This window comes from Xiphophorus hellerii, chromosome 12 (genome assembly GCF_003331165.1).
Source record: "Xiphophorus hellerii strain 12219 chromosome 12, Xiphophorus_hellerii-4.1, whole genome shotgun sequence".
Lineage (NCBI taxonomy): Eukaryota > Metazoa > Chordata > Actinopteri > Cyprinodontiformes > Poeciliidae > Xiphophorus > Xiphophorus hellerii.
The window spans coordinates 6,985,570-6,999,138 of record NC_045683.1 but is presented as its reverse complement, the minus strand read 5'-3'; the positions used below and the strand labels follow the sequence as shown (position 1 = coordinate 6,999,138).

Genomic DNA, 13,569 nt, shown 5'->3' with positions numbered 1-13,569 from the left:
CTCCCCGTTCAGCATGTCGTTACAGCAAAGTTTCTCTATGCCATCCATTGATGCCGTTTACCACCGTTCTTCAGCGCATTGTAGCTTGCAGACAGTTCCACATGAAAGATTGGAACAGAAAGATTTTAGGATTTCTAAACATAAATAAACGAATCAAAGCAACATTTTGGGTATGTATATGAATGATACAAAGCTAAAAAATTCTGATTCCAAGACAACTGGTCAAAGAATTCTCAGGAACTTCATGTGGTTAGATATTTTGTATTAGTCTCATAACTACAATTACTTAAAGAAGACTATAAGTGGTGTAATTAGTTCAAACCTAGAATCGTCAAATCATCTCCATTACAGTAAAAAACAATTTACATGTGGTCAATATCAAATGTCTCATGAGAGATAGCTTTTCATTGGGTACAAAAATACCAAAACCGTTCAAGTGTGAAAGGACAAAATTACCATTGGGAGAGATTCTCCAGTTATATCCACATGCTTCATAACTCACTATTCAGGCAATAAAAAGGTTCAGAAATTAAAAATATTCAAGTATAAGCTTATATTTAACATCTACAAAATGTCCATACGTAGACTGGAAATCCTCACTGCTTGTTTTTCAGAGGAGAGAACCCCCTCCTGTCTTTGGATCTGTTTCAGTAAGCTGTGTGTGTGTGCGTGCGTGTGTGCGGGTGCATGCATGAGGTATACAAGTGTGGATGAATGACTCAGTCAGTGATTGAAACCAACAATGAGACACAATAAAAGTGGTAAAAAGAGCAACTTATAGAAAGGCCACAGTAAAAGATTGCCATTGTGTGTCCATTTGTGTGAGTATCACTGATTTAACATCAGTAATTATTAATGCCCCGCAACGCATGAGTAATGTTGCAGTGAGCTGACATTCTCCTACAGGTTAATGGTGTAGTGTGAAACACACTCAAGCAGACACATACACAACATAAATGGAGCTTTTTTTCCACCTTGACTCATACAATACAAACTCTGCTGTATGGTATTTCCAGGTACGCAAGAGGAAAGAAAGCAGTTCTTTTAAGATGTAAATACATTTAAACAGACCATTTGCACAGAAGGTAAAGAAAAGCAACTTCAACAAGGGCAAAGCACTGAAATGAACTGCTAAACACAAAGGTAGTCTTTTTAAAATTATCTAAGCACTAACACACATGCTAATGAAACTAGAGACCGAGACTGATGAGATCTCCTGCTAAAAGTATTTTAAATGTCCCCAAACAGCCAAGTAAAAATATGTATTTTCCTTTGACTTTTCTTAAGAGGAATGCCCTGGGCCCAAACAAGTATCGCTTCAGTATTTAAGAGTTTGAGAAACACAGTAGGGAATGTTTTACTGTTGAAAACTATATCAACTCAACCCTCCCTTGTGGACAATTTGTAAATAAAACTGCAGGCCATATCATTTATTCTTACAAAATGAATAGTTAATATTCTGCAGCATATTAGAAGAGGCATTACTGATCTAAGGCCTAAACAGTGCCAGATTATGACTATATAAAGAGTTACTGACAGATATTAACATAGCTGGGAGGACACAAAGAAAAGAAAGCAATTCCATGTAAACAGCAGAAAATAATTAACCCTTGAAGCAAACACCACAATTTAAAGGATTCAATCGAAGCCTCGCTTTGTAACACAGAAGGTTTAAACTTGTTTTGGTCAAATTTGACCTGTGGAGATTCGACGTGGATAAATATCCATGGAATACATTTTTTGCCAACTCTCTGTAAAATACATAAAAAGTCAGTAGAAAAAGTGGAACAATTACTCTCAATATATTTTTTCATAGAGGGAAAACATAAAATATTTTTAGATTTATTCTCTGGCAGCTCTGTAACTGTTTATTTGTTTAATATTTATTTCCTACTTTTTTAGTTGGATTTGAATTTCTAGCAACTTCCAATTAGGAATCTGTGACTTTCCTTGGGGTACGGAGTATGACATGATGCTGGCGTGTTTGTTTTAGTCACTGGCTGCTAAGCTGGACACGACCCATATTTATCTTGCCACCAAAGAACAGAAAGAAAGATGGAAAGGAGAAAAAGGCCAAAAGCTCACTGATGCAGAACTACAGCAAAAAGTGGCATCCTGGGGGTCACCAACAACAGTAAACTTGAAATATAACCATTTGTTTGGAGAAAAACAAACAAAAAAATGTTAAACCATCACAAACGTAAACATGGAATTATGCAAAACTTTACTGGGACTTCAACTAATGCAATGTTCTTTAGTCAGATAAAAGTAAGATTGAGCTTTTCTGCAATAAACATTCCAGGTGACTGGTATGAAGCAAAGGTTAAATATGGTGGAATGCCATTAAGTGAGATGGAGGATTTGTAATTTTGTGTGCCAGTGTTTCTTCCAAAGGCATTAGGCAACTTGTAAGACTGAATTTGTGAGCTCTTTGAAATACCGGGTTAATCTAAATGAAAACCTGAAGGGCTTCACTTGTACAGTAAAAAGGGTCATCTTAGGATCTTCTTTAGGTTAATTATCAAAACCATAAAACTAGACCAATGTAGAAAGAGTTCAAATAAATTGTTAAATTCGGTCAGTAAAGATATTACTCTCCCATTTATTTTAATTCTTTACACATTTTTTAAATATATTTTTTGGACTTTATTAAATAGTAGCCGGCAGACAGGAAATAGGGAGGAGAGAAAAGGGGAACACATGCAGAAAATAGTCCAAGATTGGCTATTGAACCCAGGACAACTGTGTCAGTGGCTACTTTCTCTGCCACCCAGTGAGTCACACATCTTTCCCATTGCCAGTGAAAATAAATATGGCCAACACTGAAATTTCTGGTGAGGTTAAAAGGCACTGATGCAAATTTTGATGCTATACCCAATCTGGTACAGTAATCACAACAGCTGGTGAACACATTATACAACCAATATAATGGTTTTGCATAAATGTGGCCTACAGTCACATTCATGCTAAATCATAAACCCCATTGCCATCCTATTTCATACCATTACATATCTGCTTAGTGGTGAATTTACTTAAAGTTATGAGAGATGGCATTTACAAAATAAGCGGCTTTGTTTGGCATTTGTTCCTGAAGTGGTTGGAGGAGACTTCTCCAACTTGTTGATTGAAAAAAGGATGTATGGATGGAGCTACCATTCTGCAAACAGGTTATTTCCTGCTCTGTTCATACAACTCTTTTTGGCCATACTTTAGTTTTTCATTTTCTCAATTCTTAAAGGGGAGGAGGAAATATGTGAAATCGATCCATTTTGAGGTTTATATCATTTTACGATGTTACTCCCTCATCAAAAACATACCTGGATTGTTGATTTGATTCTTTTATGCATGTTTGAAAAATACGACACTCTGCCATGGCAACAAACTGGGGTGACAAACTCTTGCTCCCACACTGCACTGTCTATTTCCCCAAAATTCCAACTTGGGGCTTCAGTCTCTAGCCGAGCGCCTTACAGAGCAACTTTTTCATGCTCCTTCCAAACTAAACTCCTGGTGGATCTGTGAGTCTGCTGAGCTTCAATAAAAAATATTTTTCAGTCCAACACTTCTAAAGATGGTTAACAGCATAATAAGGTAGTGTTTTTGTGATGACATGCTGAAAAGGAAGTGTTGAAAATAGTAGGAGCTTCAATTTCCAGGTGTCAAATTGCAAAGTCAAAATTGTTTAAGCTGTGTTTGATATGCACAGCATTTTTATAACAACTCAAGTTGGTATAGTTACTTGATTCTGCTATAAAATGCCACTATGGAAAATACATAATATAGGTCCTTTAACACCAAACTGTTCGCTTCACAACAGGCACATCGTAGAAGCTTAGCTTTTGAACAAAACTCACAATGACATCCTGGAGAAGACATAGATGATGAAACAACAGAATGATGTAAATAGAATGAAACAGTCATATTGAAATAGGGATGCCACTTAAGTTTGTGAGAGTGACAAATACCATCAGTTTGGGAGACACTGTAAAGCGCAATAAATTTTGTTGCAATGATGTGATGTTTATTACAAAATTTGACAAATTAGTACGACAGCCCTACAAATCACTTAAATGTGAGCACATCTCCACATTAAAAAGGGACGCTGTGAAAGAGAAAAAGGAAAGCAGGGAAATGTGGTTTATTTTTCTTTTTATAAACACTACATGATTATGTACTTGCAAACTCTAACCAAAAACACATTTGAGTAATGAATATGGATTTTCACTGCATGATTTTACAAAAAAAAAAAAAAAAAAAAAAATTATTCTACTTTTGCACATTTGAGGCGATGTCAGAATCTATCTTGCATTAGTATTGCCCCAGATCAAAGCTTCTGAAGATCTGAGGAGCATTTTAGTTGCCAACAGGTTAAACTTTGTGCTTGAGCCAAACTTTCATTCTAATGACCATCTTTAAAAAACTTCAACTTTCAATATGCTTAAAATTTTCTATGCATCTAATTGATTTATCTGCAAATCTCATAAAATATGTTTGGCGTATTGCATCACAGTGATTTGTGGCAATTTTTTTTTTTTTTTTTTTTTTAAATCGCTTTTAGTAGTTATTTAATATGCATTTAAACAAGTATTGAACTCAATACTTTGAAAATTAGAGTGATACATGTTTTTTGTCATCTCTCAAAATACTCTTTTTGCCTCAGTCAACTCAACGTTTGATATCTGGATTAAAGAAAAAATAACTAAAGGCTATAATAAAACATTAACTCTTGCACTGACCTGTCAACTTGAAAAATATGTAGCAAATTTAACATTTTCAGCACATAGGACTTATCTGAATTTAACCTAAAGGAAGACAAGTAGGCACATGCCAGTTTCAGATTCTCACAACATTTTATATAAACAGTTCACATTGTAATGTGTTTATCCAAAAATGAACAGCAAAAATGTAAAACATAACTATCCTTCATGTAAGCCAGCTGACTGACAGTGCACAGCAACAGGTGAGGGAGGGGAAACCACAGCATTATTCTAAGCCCCTTACAGTTTGTGAACACTCATATTTTCTGGCATCTCATAGAAAGGACTTTGAGTCGTGGAAACAATTGGATGCAACATTTTGACAGTTTAAAATCAGAACTTTTATAAACCTTGAAACCACTAATCGATACATGTGCGATTAAAAATCAGGCCTTGCTAGACAGTTTGATCAACCCCAAGAAACTTTCAGGCATCGTTTTATATCTCAGTCTGGATCTCTTTTGATGTTTAAACTTTTAGTCACTAACAAGTACTCTGAACTAACAAGTACTCTGCCTTGCACTTCTGTGATGTCAAAATTGAAGCTTTTCTGGAAGATTCTATCACGATTCAATAAAGATTTACAACAATGCAAACTGTTATTCTGCATGTAACAAATTATACTTAAAGTGAATTTGACTGCTTTCAGAGAGAAGTCTGACTGGAAGCTTTAACAGTGTTTGGTATTCATTATACCAGTGAAGCTGCAGTGAACCAGTGTCCAATAAAAGCTGTTTAACCAGAGCCAAGATGTAAGGGAACTTTCCATGAGCATGTGGGTGAGAAAGAGACACCAAAGCAGAACAAGAACAGAGCAATGCAACCGGCCTACTTGCCACCAAGGGAGCGACTAAACAGCAGTCAGAAAGCTGTATTCACTGTGATACAAAAAGGTACAGACAGTCCCTGCACGCAGAAAGAACACTTAAGTATTTCATCATACGCGGAGAACACAAGAGAGCGGAAAGGTCACCGGGGGAGAGGAGAAGCAGAGAAAATGTTTGGACGATTTCAGCGTTTGGTTACTCAGATGCGTTTCTGCCGGCCACAGCTGTTTTCAGGCGCGACGTTCACTGGCTGTCAGAGTGCACGGAGACCACCGCGCTCCGGAGCGCACAACGCAGCCTCTGTTAACTGCTCAGTGGGCCGTGACTGATCCGAGCTGATTAAAGCCACGCACACTAACACTCGCACAAAGGAAGAAGAAGAAGAAAAAAAAAAAACACTCGCGGGATTATGATACTGATGCCGAGGGACTGTCATTTGGACTGAAAACGGAGGCGTGCGAACCCACTCAGAGAGCTTTAAATCAGCCAGCGCGCTTTACACTTTATTATCTATTTATTGCGCTTATTACAGCGGGTGGTGGTGCAAGTCGACTGGTATTTAAAACATCCCAGGATACTTATTTTTGGTCCCGCTTCTTTGATGAAAGAGATTTCTTTTCGTCCCTGAGCTCAATGAAGGAAGAAACATTAAACTGTTGATCCGATTTAAATGAAAGGAAAATGTGTATTAAATTTACAAAGCCAAATTATCCCGACTTGGGTTCACTTTTATGTCTAATTCTTCTAATCTTCCACATCCAATCACCTAGAAGAAAGGTGAAAAGGACCACAGACCTCCGCTTTAAAGCGCTCACTACCATTTAAAATACACCCTGCAATAACTTGCGTCAAAATGTACTTTTCATTCTTACGAACTGGGAAAAAAATGGGTGGATTTGGGCAACAGTATAGGTTCCTCGTTCAGCTGGCACAGGAGCGTGTCAGCCCCGGAGTTGGCGCGTCTCAGATGGCACCAGTTAGAAGGCATCTGTCATTTGATGCTTCGGCAGTCAATTACTCATTATTGTCTCACACGAGAAAATACATGATGGGTTGCGTGAATTGAGCTATTTTTATTATTATTATTTCATTCTATAATTTATTCGATAAAGACTTTAACGTCTTGTCTTTATATTTTTGCCAAGATGAAACTGTTCTATAAACATGTTTTCTTGAACCGAACAAATGGATTAAGTTACGTGCTGAAAACTTCCTTTTTGTCAGGGCAGACTCTCTACACCAGAAAAAAATGCAGCACAAAGTTAACAATTGTGACTTTTTCTCCCCTCGAGTGGGGATAAAACGTAATTAAAGCCCAAATTCGTCACAAGAACAAAGTAGTTACAGAAACAATAAAGAGTTTGAACGTATTTCCAGTAAGTCTTACCTTTCCACAGGACGAGAATTAAAACGGTCTTCCAGAGGCAACATCCCACCCGCGCGCCTGTCCCTCTCACCACCGTCTCCATACCTTCCTGACGGGTGAAGGCCAATGGGAATGTTCGCAGAACGGACAAACGGGGAGTTTCGTATATTCTTCTTTTCTCAGCTCGTACTATTTCTGTCTTGTTCCAACTTTCGGATCACTGTCGCGTCGGTGCCATAAACGCTCTCATCCTGACCGCACTGCGCTCTCCACTTCTGATTGACCGAACAAACGGCACCGCTGCTGAGGTTTTGGGAGAAAAACTATAAATCCTTTTGTAGTTGGAAATAAAAAGAAATTCCCGAATGGCATTTCCTGTGCATACTGTTCGCTCGTTTAATCATCTCTTGCAAACGAAAAAGGCAAACCAAAAAAACAAAAACAAAGAAGAACAAAAATTCGAGTGACTCAAAGCAGTTTTTTTTCCAAACGCTGGGCTTTTCAACCGGTGCGCTCTTATGCTTCATGTATCCAAACGGGACGGTTAAAGCTTGGGTAAGCTGTCACTGACTTCATCGCACTTTTTCCTGCAAAGTTTAAAGCCAACCCGAACCAGATATTTATTTTTAAAAAGTCCACGTCCGAGACGATTTTGAAACTACAAGTGAAGGCAAAACTCTGACACTTGAAATCGAATGTCTTCAAGAAAATCCAAACAGTGCTCCGTCCTCTCCTTGTTTTCTCTCTTCCTCCTGTCTATCCATTGACCGCTTCACTCCGCTTGCTGTGCGAGTGACGCGTCTCTGGGCTCAACTTGAGAGAATGTGCGCACACTATCAGCGAGATGGAGCGAGGTGAGGAGAGGACGGGAGAAGAGAGGAGCTCTGTCGCTTTCAGCAGCCGCTTGAGAAGGAGGAGGCTGAGGGGTTGGTGGGGTTCTAGCGACGGCTGTGGGGCTGGGGAGGCTGCGGGAGGAGGGTGGGGTTTGGGACGTGACTGGCACTTAGAGAACCAATCAAGTGTAAAGGATATTAGTAGGATTTTTTTTGTATTATTCCTTTGCCTTCTTGAGGTTATTTACTTGTTATCTTCATCTGTATGGAATTACCACACCCAGATGTAATGGACAAAATACATTGTCTACAATTTAAAGAAAAACTGAACTAAAACAAAATAAAGTAACTCGCTATAAAAAGTGTGTGAAAATGAAACTGATTTTTTTATGATGAGAAATGAAAAACTTAATTATTAAAGCTTATAGGAAACTGGACGTGCCTATGTTGGAGCTACTTTTAGATAAGCGTGAGCGCGCGTCCACGTCTTGTTTATCCTCTCACAGCTTAGTTCTGCATTATTCATCCAAAGACACACGCTACACCTGTTCTCTCTGTAATCGATAGACACCAACTTCGCCACCAGCCCGCACGTGCTCATGCGCGCGCAACCTCCAGGGCACCTCGCGCACGAAACTCATTCACTTTCTATTGATGCAAGCTGTGGCCACGTGCGCGCGAGTGGATGAGCGAGCGAAGCAAGAGGACTGAGGGTGATGGTGGAAGGGGAAGAGGGTATGGAGAGTTGAACAAGTCAGAAGAGAGAGAACATTAAAGTCTTCTTTAAGTCTGAGACAATATTTTATAAACCGGCGAGCCTGCTTCTCTTTGTCAGCTAAATGTGTAAATGCTAAATAGATGACATTGTGACTTATTGAATTGCAAATCAGCCGGCGGAGGGATGGGAGGATTTCCGGAGACGGAGATACGTGTGAGCCTCGGTGCCTCTCCATGTGTCTGACTCTACCACTCCATCAGAGGGACTAAGGAGGAACGACAGCACCACCTAGTGGCAGCTTTAAAGCAGATTGAACAAGCAGGGAGCAATTTACTAAAATGATCTTTTTGTGTGTGCAGGTCAGGTGCATCTCAAAGTTGTCTTTTATTTATTTATTATTTCATAGATCAAGGTCCAAAAGTGAAGTTAATTCTAGGCAACAAAGACAACTATATTGCTTCATGGAAACACTAAAAATGATCTTAAAAATAAGACTACTGAAATGTATGCCGACATAATGTAAATAATATGCAATCAATACTGGGCTTGGGATTGATTTACATGAATTACTACATCAGTGCTGACTGACATGGAGGTGATCAGCCTGAGGACTGCTGAGGTGTTGAGGAAGCTCAGACTCCTTTAACTGTGGCCTCCAGGGTCTGGTGTCTCATTTACTCATTTACACTTCTTAGATTCTCTTTGGGGCTTAGTCATGCCAGTTTGCCAGGCGACCAGAGTCATGCTAGAGTTACTAAATCAAGTGTTGATACTTTCAGCTGTGTGGTTTGGTGGCAAATCCCTGCTGGAAAATGAAGACTGTCATGATCCCATGGACTTCATGTTTGGGCTTGTCTGAGGGTTTCCAACTTTAATTTGAAAACACTTTTTTTTTTAAACTTAATTGCAGTGTTGTACAGTCATTTTTTCCTCCTCAGCCCCAATTAGACACATCTGACGTCTCTGGTGCAGGAATATCTTAACACAAAGAATGGAACTTGTCCTTCAGTTGCACTTTCCAATAATTTGTTGAATTTACCACTTCAAACACCCAGCTTGTTTTGATAAGAGCTGTTGTACTTTACCATTTTTGTGAAGGTTGCTTCACTAAAATGAAGCAACCTTCATTGCTTCAACCATCAAAACCGTCTGATTGGTTTTGAAAGATCTTAAGAGTTTTATTAAATGCATAGCACTGCTCTATAGTTTATTTTGCTTTGCTTCATTGTTACAGTCAATATTGTCACATCACCTGCAAATTTAAAAATCCTGACTGATGGTGGATGACTAAATCCTTTGTGCAAAAGGAGTATAAGAGACCACACAACTGGTGGTCCCCAGTGCTTGTGGACACTAGCTTTATATCATCAATTATCAGATATATGTGATTGTCATTATGGAGGCTTCCGGCTCATTGCTTCTAATCAACCTTTGATGTTCCCAAAATTATTCTTCTCTCTCTTCTTTCTGCTCTTTTCACTCTGATTCCATCAGGCAGGCATCACGCTTCGTTTCATTGCTCCCTCACTTGTCCCCAAACACATTTTTCTCTCCTCCCACTCACAAGCCAACTACTTCTCTGCAAGTAGGGAACCAGCATCCATCCAACTACATAAGTGCATTTTACTCTAATATATTATTTCATTTCCACTCTATGACTTTCCTTTCAACAAGCTAGACATTTGCCACGACTTAAGCGTGAAAGATCTATTTTTAACTGATCTATTCCTCTTGGACTGCAGTGGAGAGAAAGCATTAGTTCAGCAAGCATGCAGTGAAGAGTAATGTTTGTACAAATAACATGTCTGTATACCAAGATACCAAGGCTATGTGGGGGATATTAGAGATTGTATGCAAAGAACTGTTCAAGATTAAACATATTTATTGTAAAATTAGAACATTCCTATTTGCAAAAGCATTCTTATCCTTTGAAAGTTTTACATTTTGTCAATTTGCAAACAGAAACAGTATATTATATGGGAATTTTGTTTTCATATGGTATTCATACTTAAAGTTAGGCTATAGAACAATATCCCAGTCTTTGTGTATCTAACATAACACTACACAGGTCACTAATGAAGCTTTTGGGCATACTTGCAATATGCTGCATGGCAGCATGTTGCTGTGGAGAGCCAAGGCAGGAAAGCAGTCAGAGTACTGGTAAGATGGATGGAGCTAAAAGCAAGGCAATTCTGGAAAACCTCAGAGAGGCTGAAGAAATACTTTCCTGCAGGATGACAATACAGAAGCAGAGCAATAACTGAACAGAAATACCTGTAACTCAAGTGAAAGGGGTTTCTACAAGGTATTGATTCTTGGGGTTGAAAACAAAGGCATGCCACACTTTTCAGTTTTATTTATAAAATTTAGAAAACCACGTAAAGCCAAAACATCTCAAAAGACTTTCAGTCATGTCACTTAAACAAGGTCCTACACTATATTGCATCAGGAAGCTTAAATACAACAAATTGTTATCTCCTTTCACCACACAAATATGCTTCAATGTGGGTTTGGAAATAAAATTCCAACAAAATACTCAAGAATTTTTCCGAGAAAATATGCAAAGCCAAGGGAGTTAGTTTAGACACCTTCAAAAGCCACTCATTGTACACAGAGATAAAGCCTGCTCATTAAAAAAAGGATATTATGTATTTTCCAAGCACATAGTGCCATTTTATAGCATAATCAACTATATTACCTTCAGCTGTTATATAAATGTGGTATATATCAAACATGTCCCTTTACGGACAATTTGATGCCTTGAAGTTGGCCTCTGAAGAGCGCCTACTCTTTCTGACTCTCAGCCTTCAGGACTTCATCACAACACACAGTACTGGACTGTAACTCCAAGGGTGATCGCCACAGGAAGTTTAAGGATTTCTCAAAAATGCATGACAGAATTATAGGAACACTCCAGGTATATTTTTGATAAGAGAACAACATCATAACATAATGTAAAGCTCAAATAAGTCCATTTTAGATAATACTCCCCCTTTAACATATTAACCACCATACTTTCCCAATGCTCTTTACTATAGGCATAAATTAACTGAGTAGGTTCATTGCGGTTTCCTTTTTCTTGTTAAAAAAAATATTACTTGTCACTATTAGAGGAGGCCTAGAGGCAGCAAATGTTCATTATATCAAAGCAGGAAGACATTCATCATAAAGATTGGATTGTCAGTTTGGGGTGTAAGTCCTCAGACAACTCTTAATAGATGTTATTCTGTAAATGAAGAAAAATGTGCCCTCAAAAAAACGATCTTCAGTGTCATACTTTAGCTGTTGTGCTTATTCGCTGCCACACTGACCACGGATACGGCCCTGTTCTATTTTTGAACTTCAATCACAATAAATCCCATGCAGCTAAACTCAAGCCACAACGTAGAAGTCCTAGTTTTCATTAAAATCATGCCAGATTTTGCATCGTGTCTACATTCCTAAGACAAAGCATTGTACTCATTTTTACAAGTAGAAACATCACTTTGGAAATAGTGATGTTTCACTATTTTCAATATGAAACAATGTCCAGAGGCACCTTTGGACATAATTTTCCTTTGGTCACTGTTCCTGTGACACATTCCAGTTATTTGGGCTTAGTGGAAATCTTTTGGCAAGCATGAAAATGAAACTTGTTTAAATGGGCACCAATGGGGAAATTACTGTGGTCTTTAAAACTTGTTTTTCCAACAGTTCTTTCCACACTCAAAATAATTTATTGGAAACAAAAAAAATATCCTTATCAATATGCATGTGTGTAAACTCAAAACATAAATCAGTTTTAGGCTGACAGATGGTGTATATCAGTGCTGGCATATTCTACATGGCAGTCAACATAAGGCACAACTGCGGTGCAGAAATGTGTGAAAATATGTTTTGATGCCACTTCACAAATCATACATAAAACTATAGGTTTCCTTCTTTAATATACATTTTTCTGCTCCTCTTTAATATCTTGACTAAAATGCTTTTCTTTTACTCCAAACCTTCAACAATTAAGATTTAGGAAACCTTAATGACATGTGGTTCATGACTGGTGAGCTACAGACTCCAGAATAAAATGTACAAATCCAACATTGAAACTATATTTTAAATTTGATAACTAATAAAAGTTTCTAACAATATAACAGCAAGAAAGATAAGAATAGTTAACATTCTATTTTTTAAAGTTTTTTTGAATGTTTTCTTTGGCTGACCTCACTTTTCTGATTAAAATTGAAAATTGTGTATGATCTTACCTTTATTTTCTATGATGTCTATGCACCTATCCTTCTCCATGAGTATCTGTTATTCTGAACAAAAAAAAAATAGCATGGCTACAAGGCTAGAAAAAAATACTCTGTGAATGAAGCCTACCGTAGGGTTTCCAGGCTGGTGCCTATCGCCAGGTGTTATTGGCACAAGTCCAACATGTGTTCCCCTTAATGAGATCTTTTACAGAAATAGTTCATAAATCCTCCCCTCTGATGTCTTCCAGTTAGCTGAGAAAAGATCAGGAGGAATATCCAGTCGTTACTTTTGGGGATTCAATGGCAAGAAGATAAATCCAGTCTCTCTTGTGGGTTCTAGTGGGAGTGCATCAAGGTCTCTGTAGACATGCTCAGAAAATCTCCAATGAGAGGCATACAGATGTAGCTCTTGCAAGAAATTCAAGCCCCTCACCTTACTCTTTGTTTTTTATGTGGAGATTTTACCCCTGTGACTGACCTGTTCAGCCCATATCTAGGATAAATATTTGCCACATGTATCCAGGATTTTGTTCTTTTGATCATGATGGACATCTTGTGACCAAAGATCAGAATGGGAACTAAACTGAACCAATTAATTTAGAGTTTGGGTCAGTTCTAACTTCAGTGTGACAGACAAGAGCAGTGTTTGCATTAGAAAAGTTGCCAGTCTGACTCTTTCTTGATCATGAAGACAATGTTCTTAAGGAACCAGCCCTGTATTAAAAATGATAACTGTATAGAATTGTTTTTCTTAGAAAGAATGTTATCCACAAAGCTAACAGTTCTCATCTTGGTTCTCCTACAGTAGGTGTTAATGTTAAGTTAAAATCATTTTGTTC

General features: G+C 38.1%; 1 protein-coding gene across 1 annotated transcript in view; it reads right to left on the bottom strand.

The window, feature by feature from the left end:
• LOC116729583 (transmembrane protein 132B) overlaps window positions 1-7,870 on the bottom strand; it is a 250,503-nt gene extending 242,633 nt beyond the window's left edge. The window contains exon 1 of the mRNA XM_032578227.1: window positions 6,972-7,870. Within this exon, the coding sequence (XP_032434118.1) occupies window positions 6,972-7,053 (82 nt within the window). The 5' untranslated portion in view covers window positions 7,054-7,870. The remainder of the gene's footprint in view (window positions 1-6,971) is intronic.
• Between the last annotated feature and the right edge of the window lie 5,699 nt (window positions 7,871-13,569).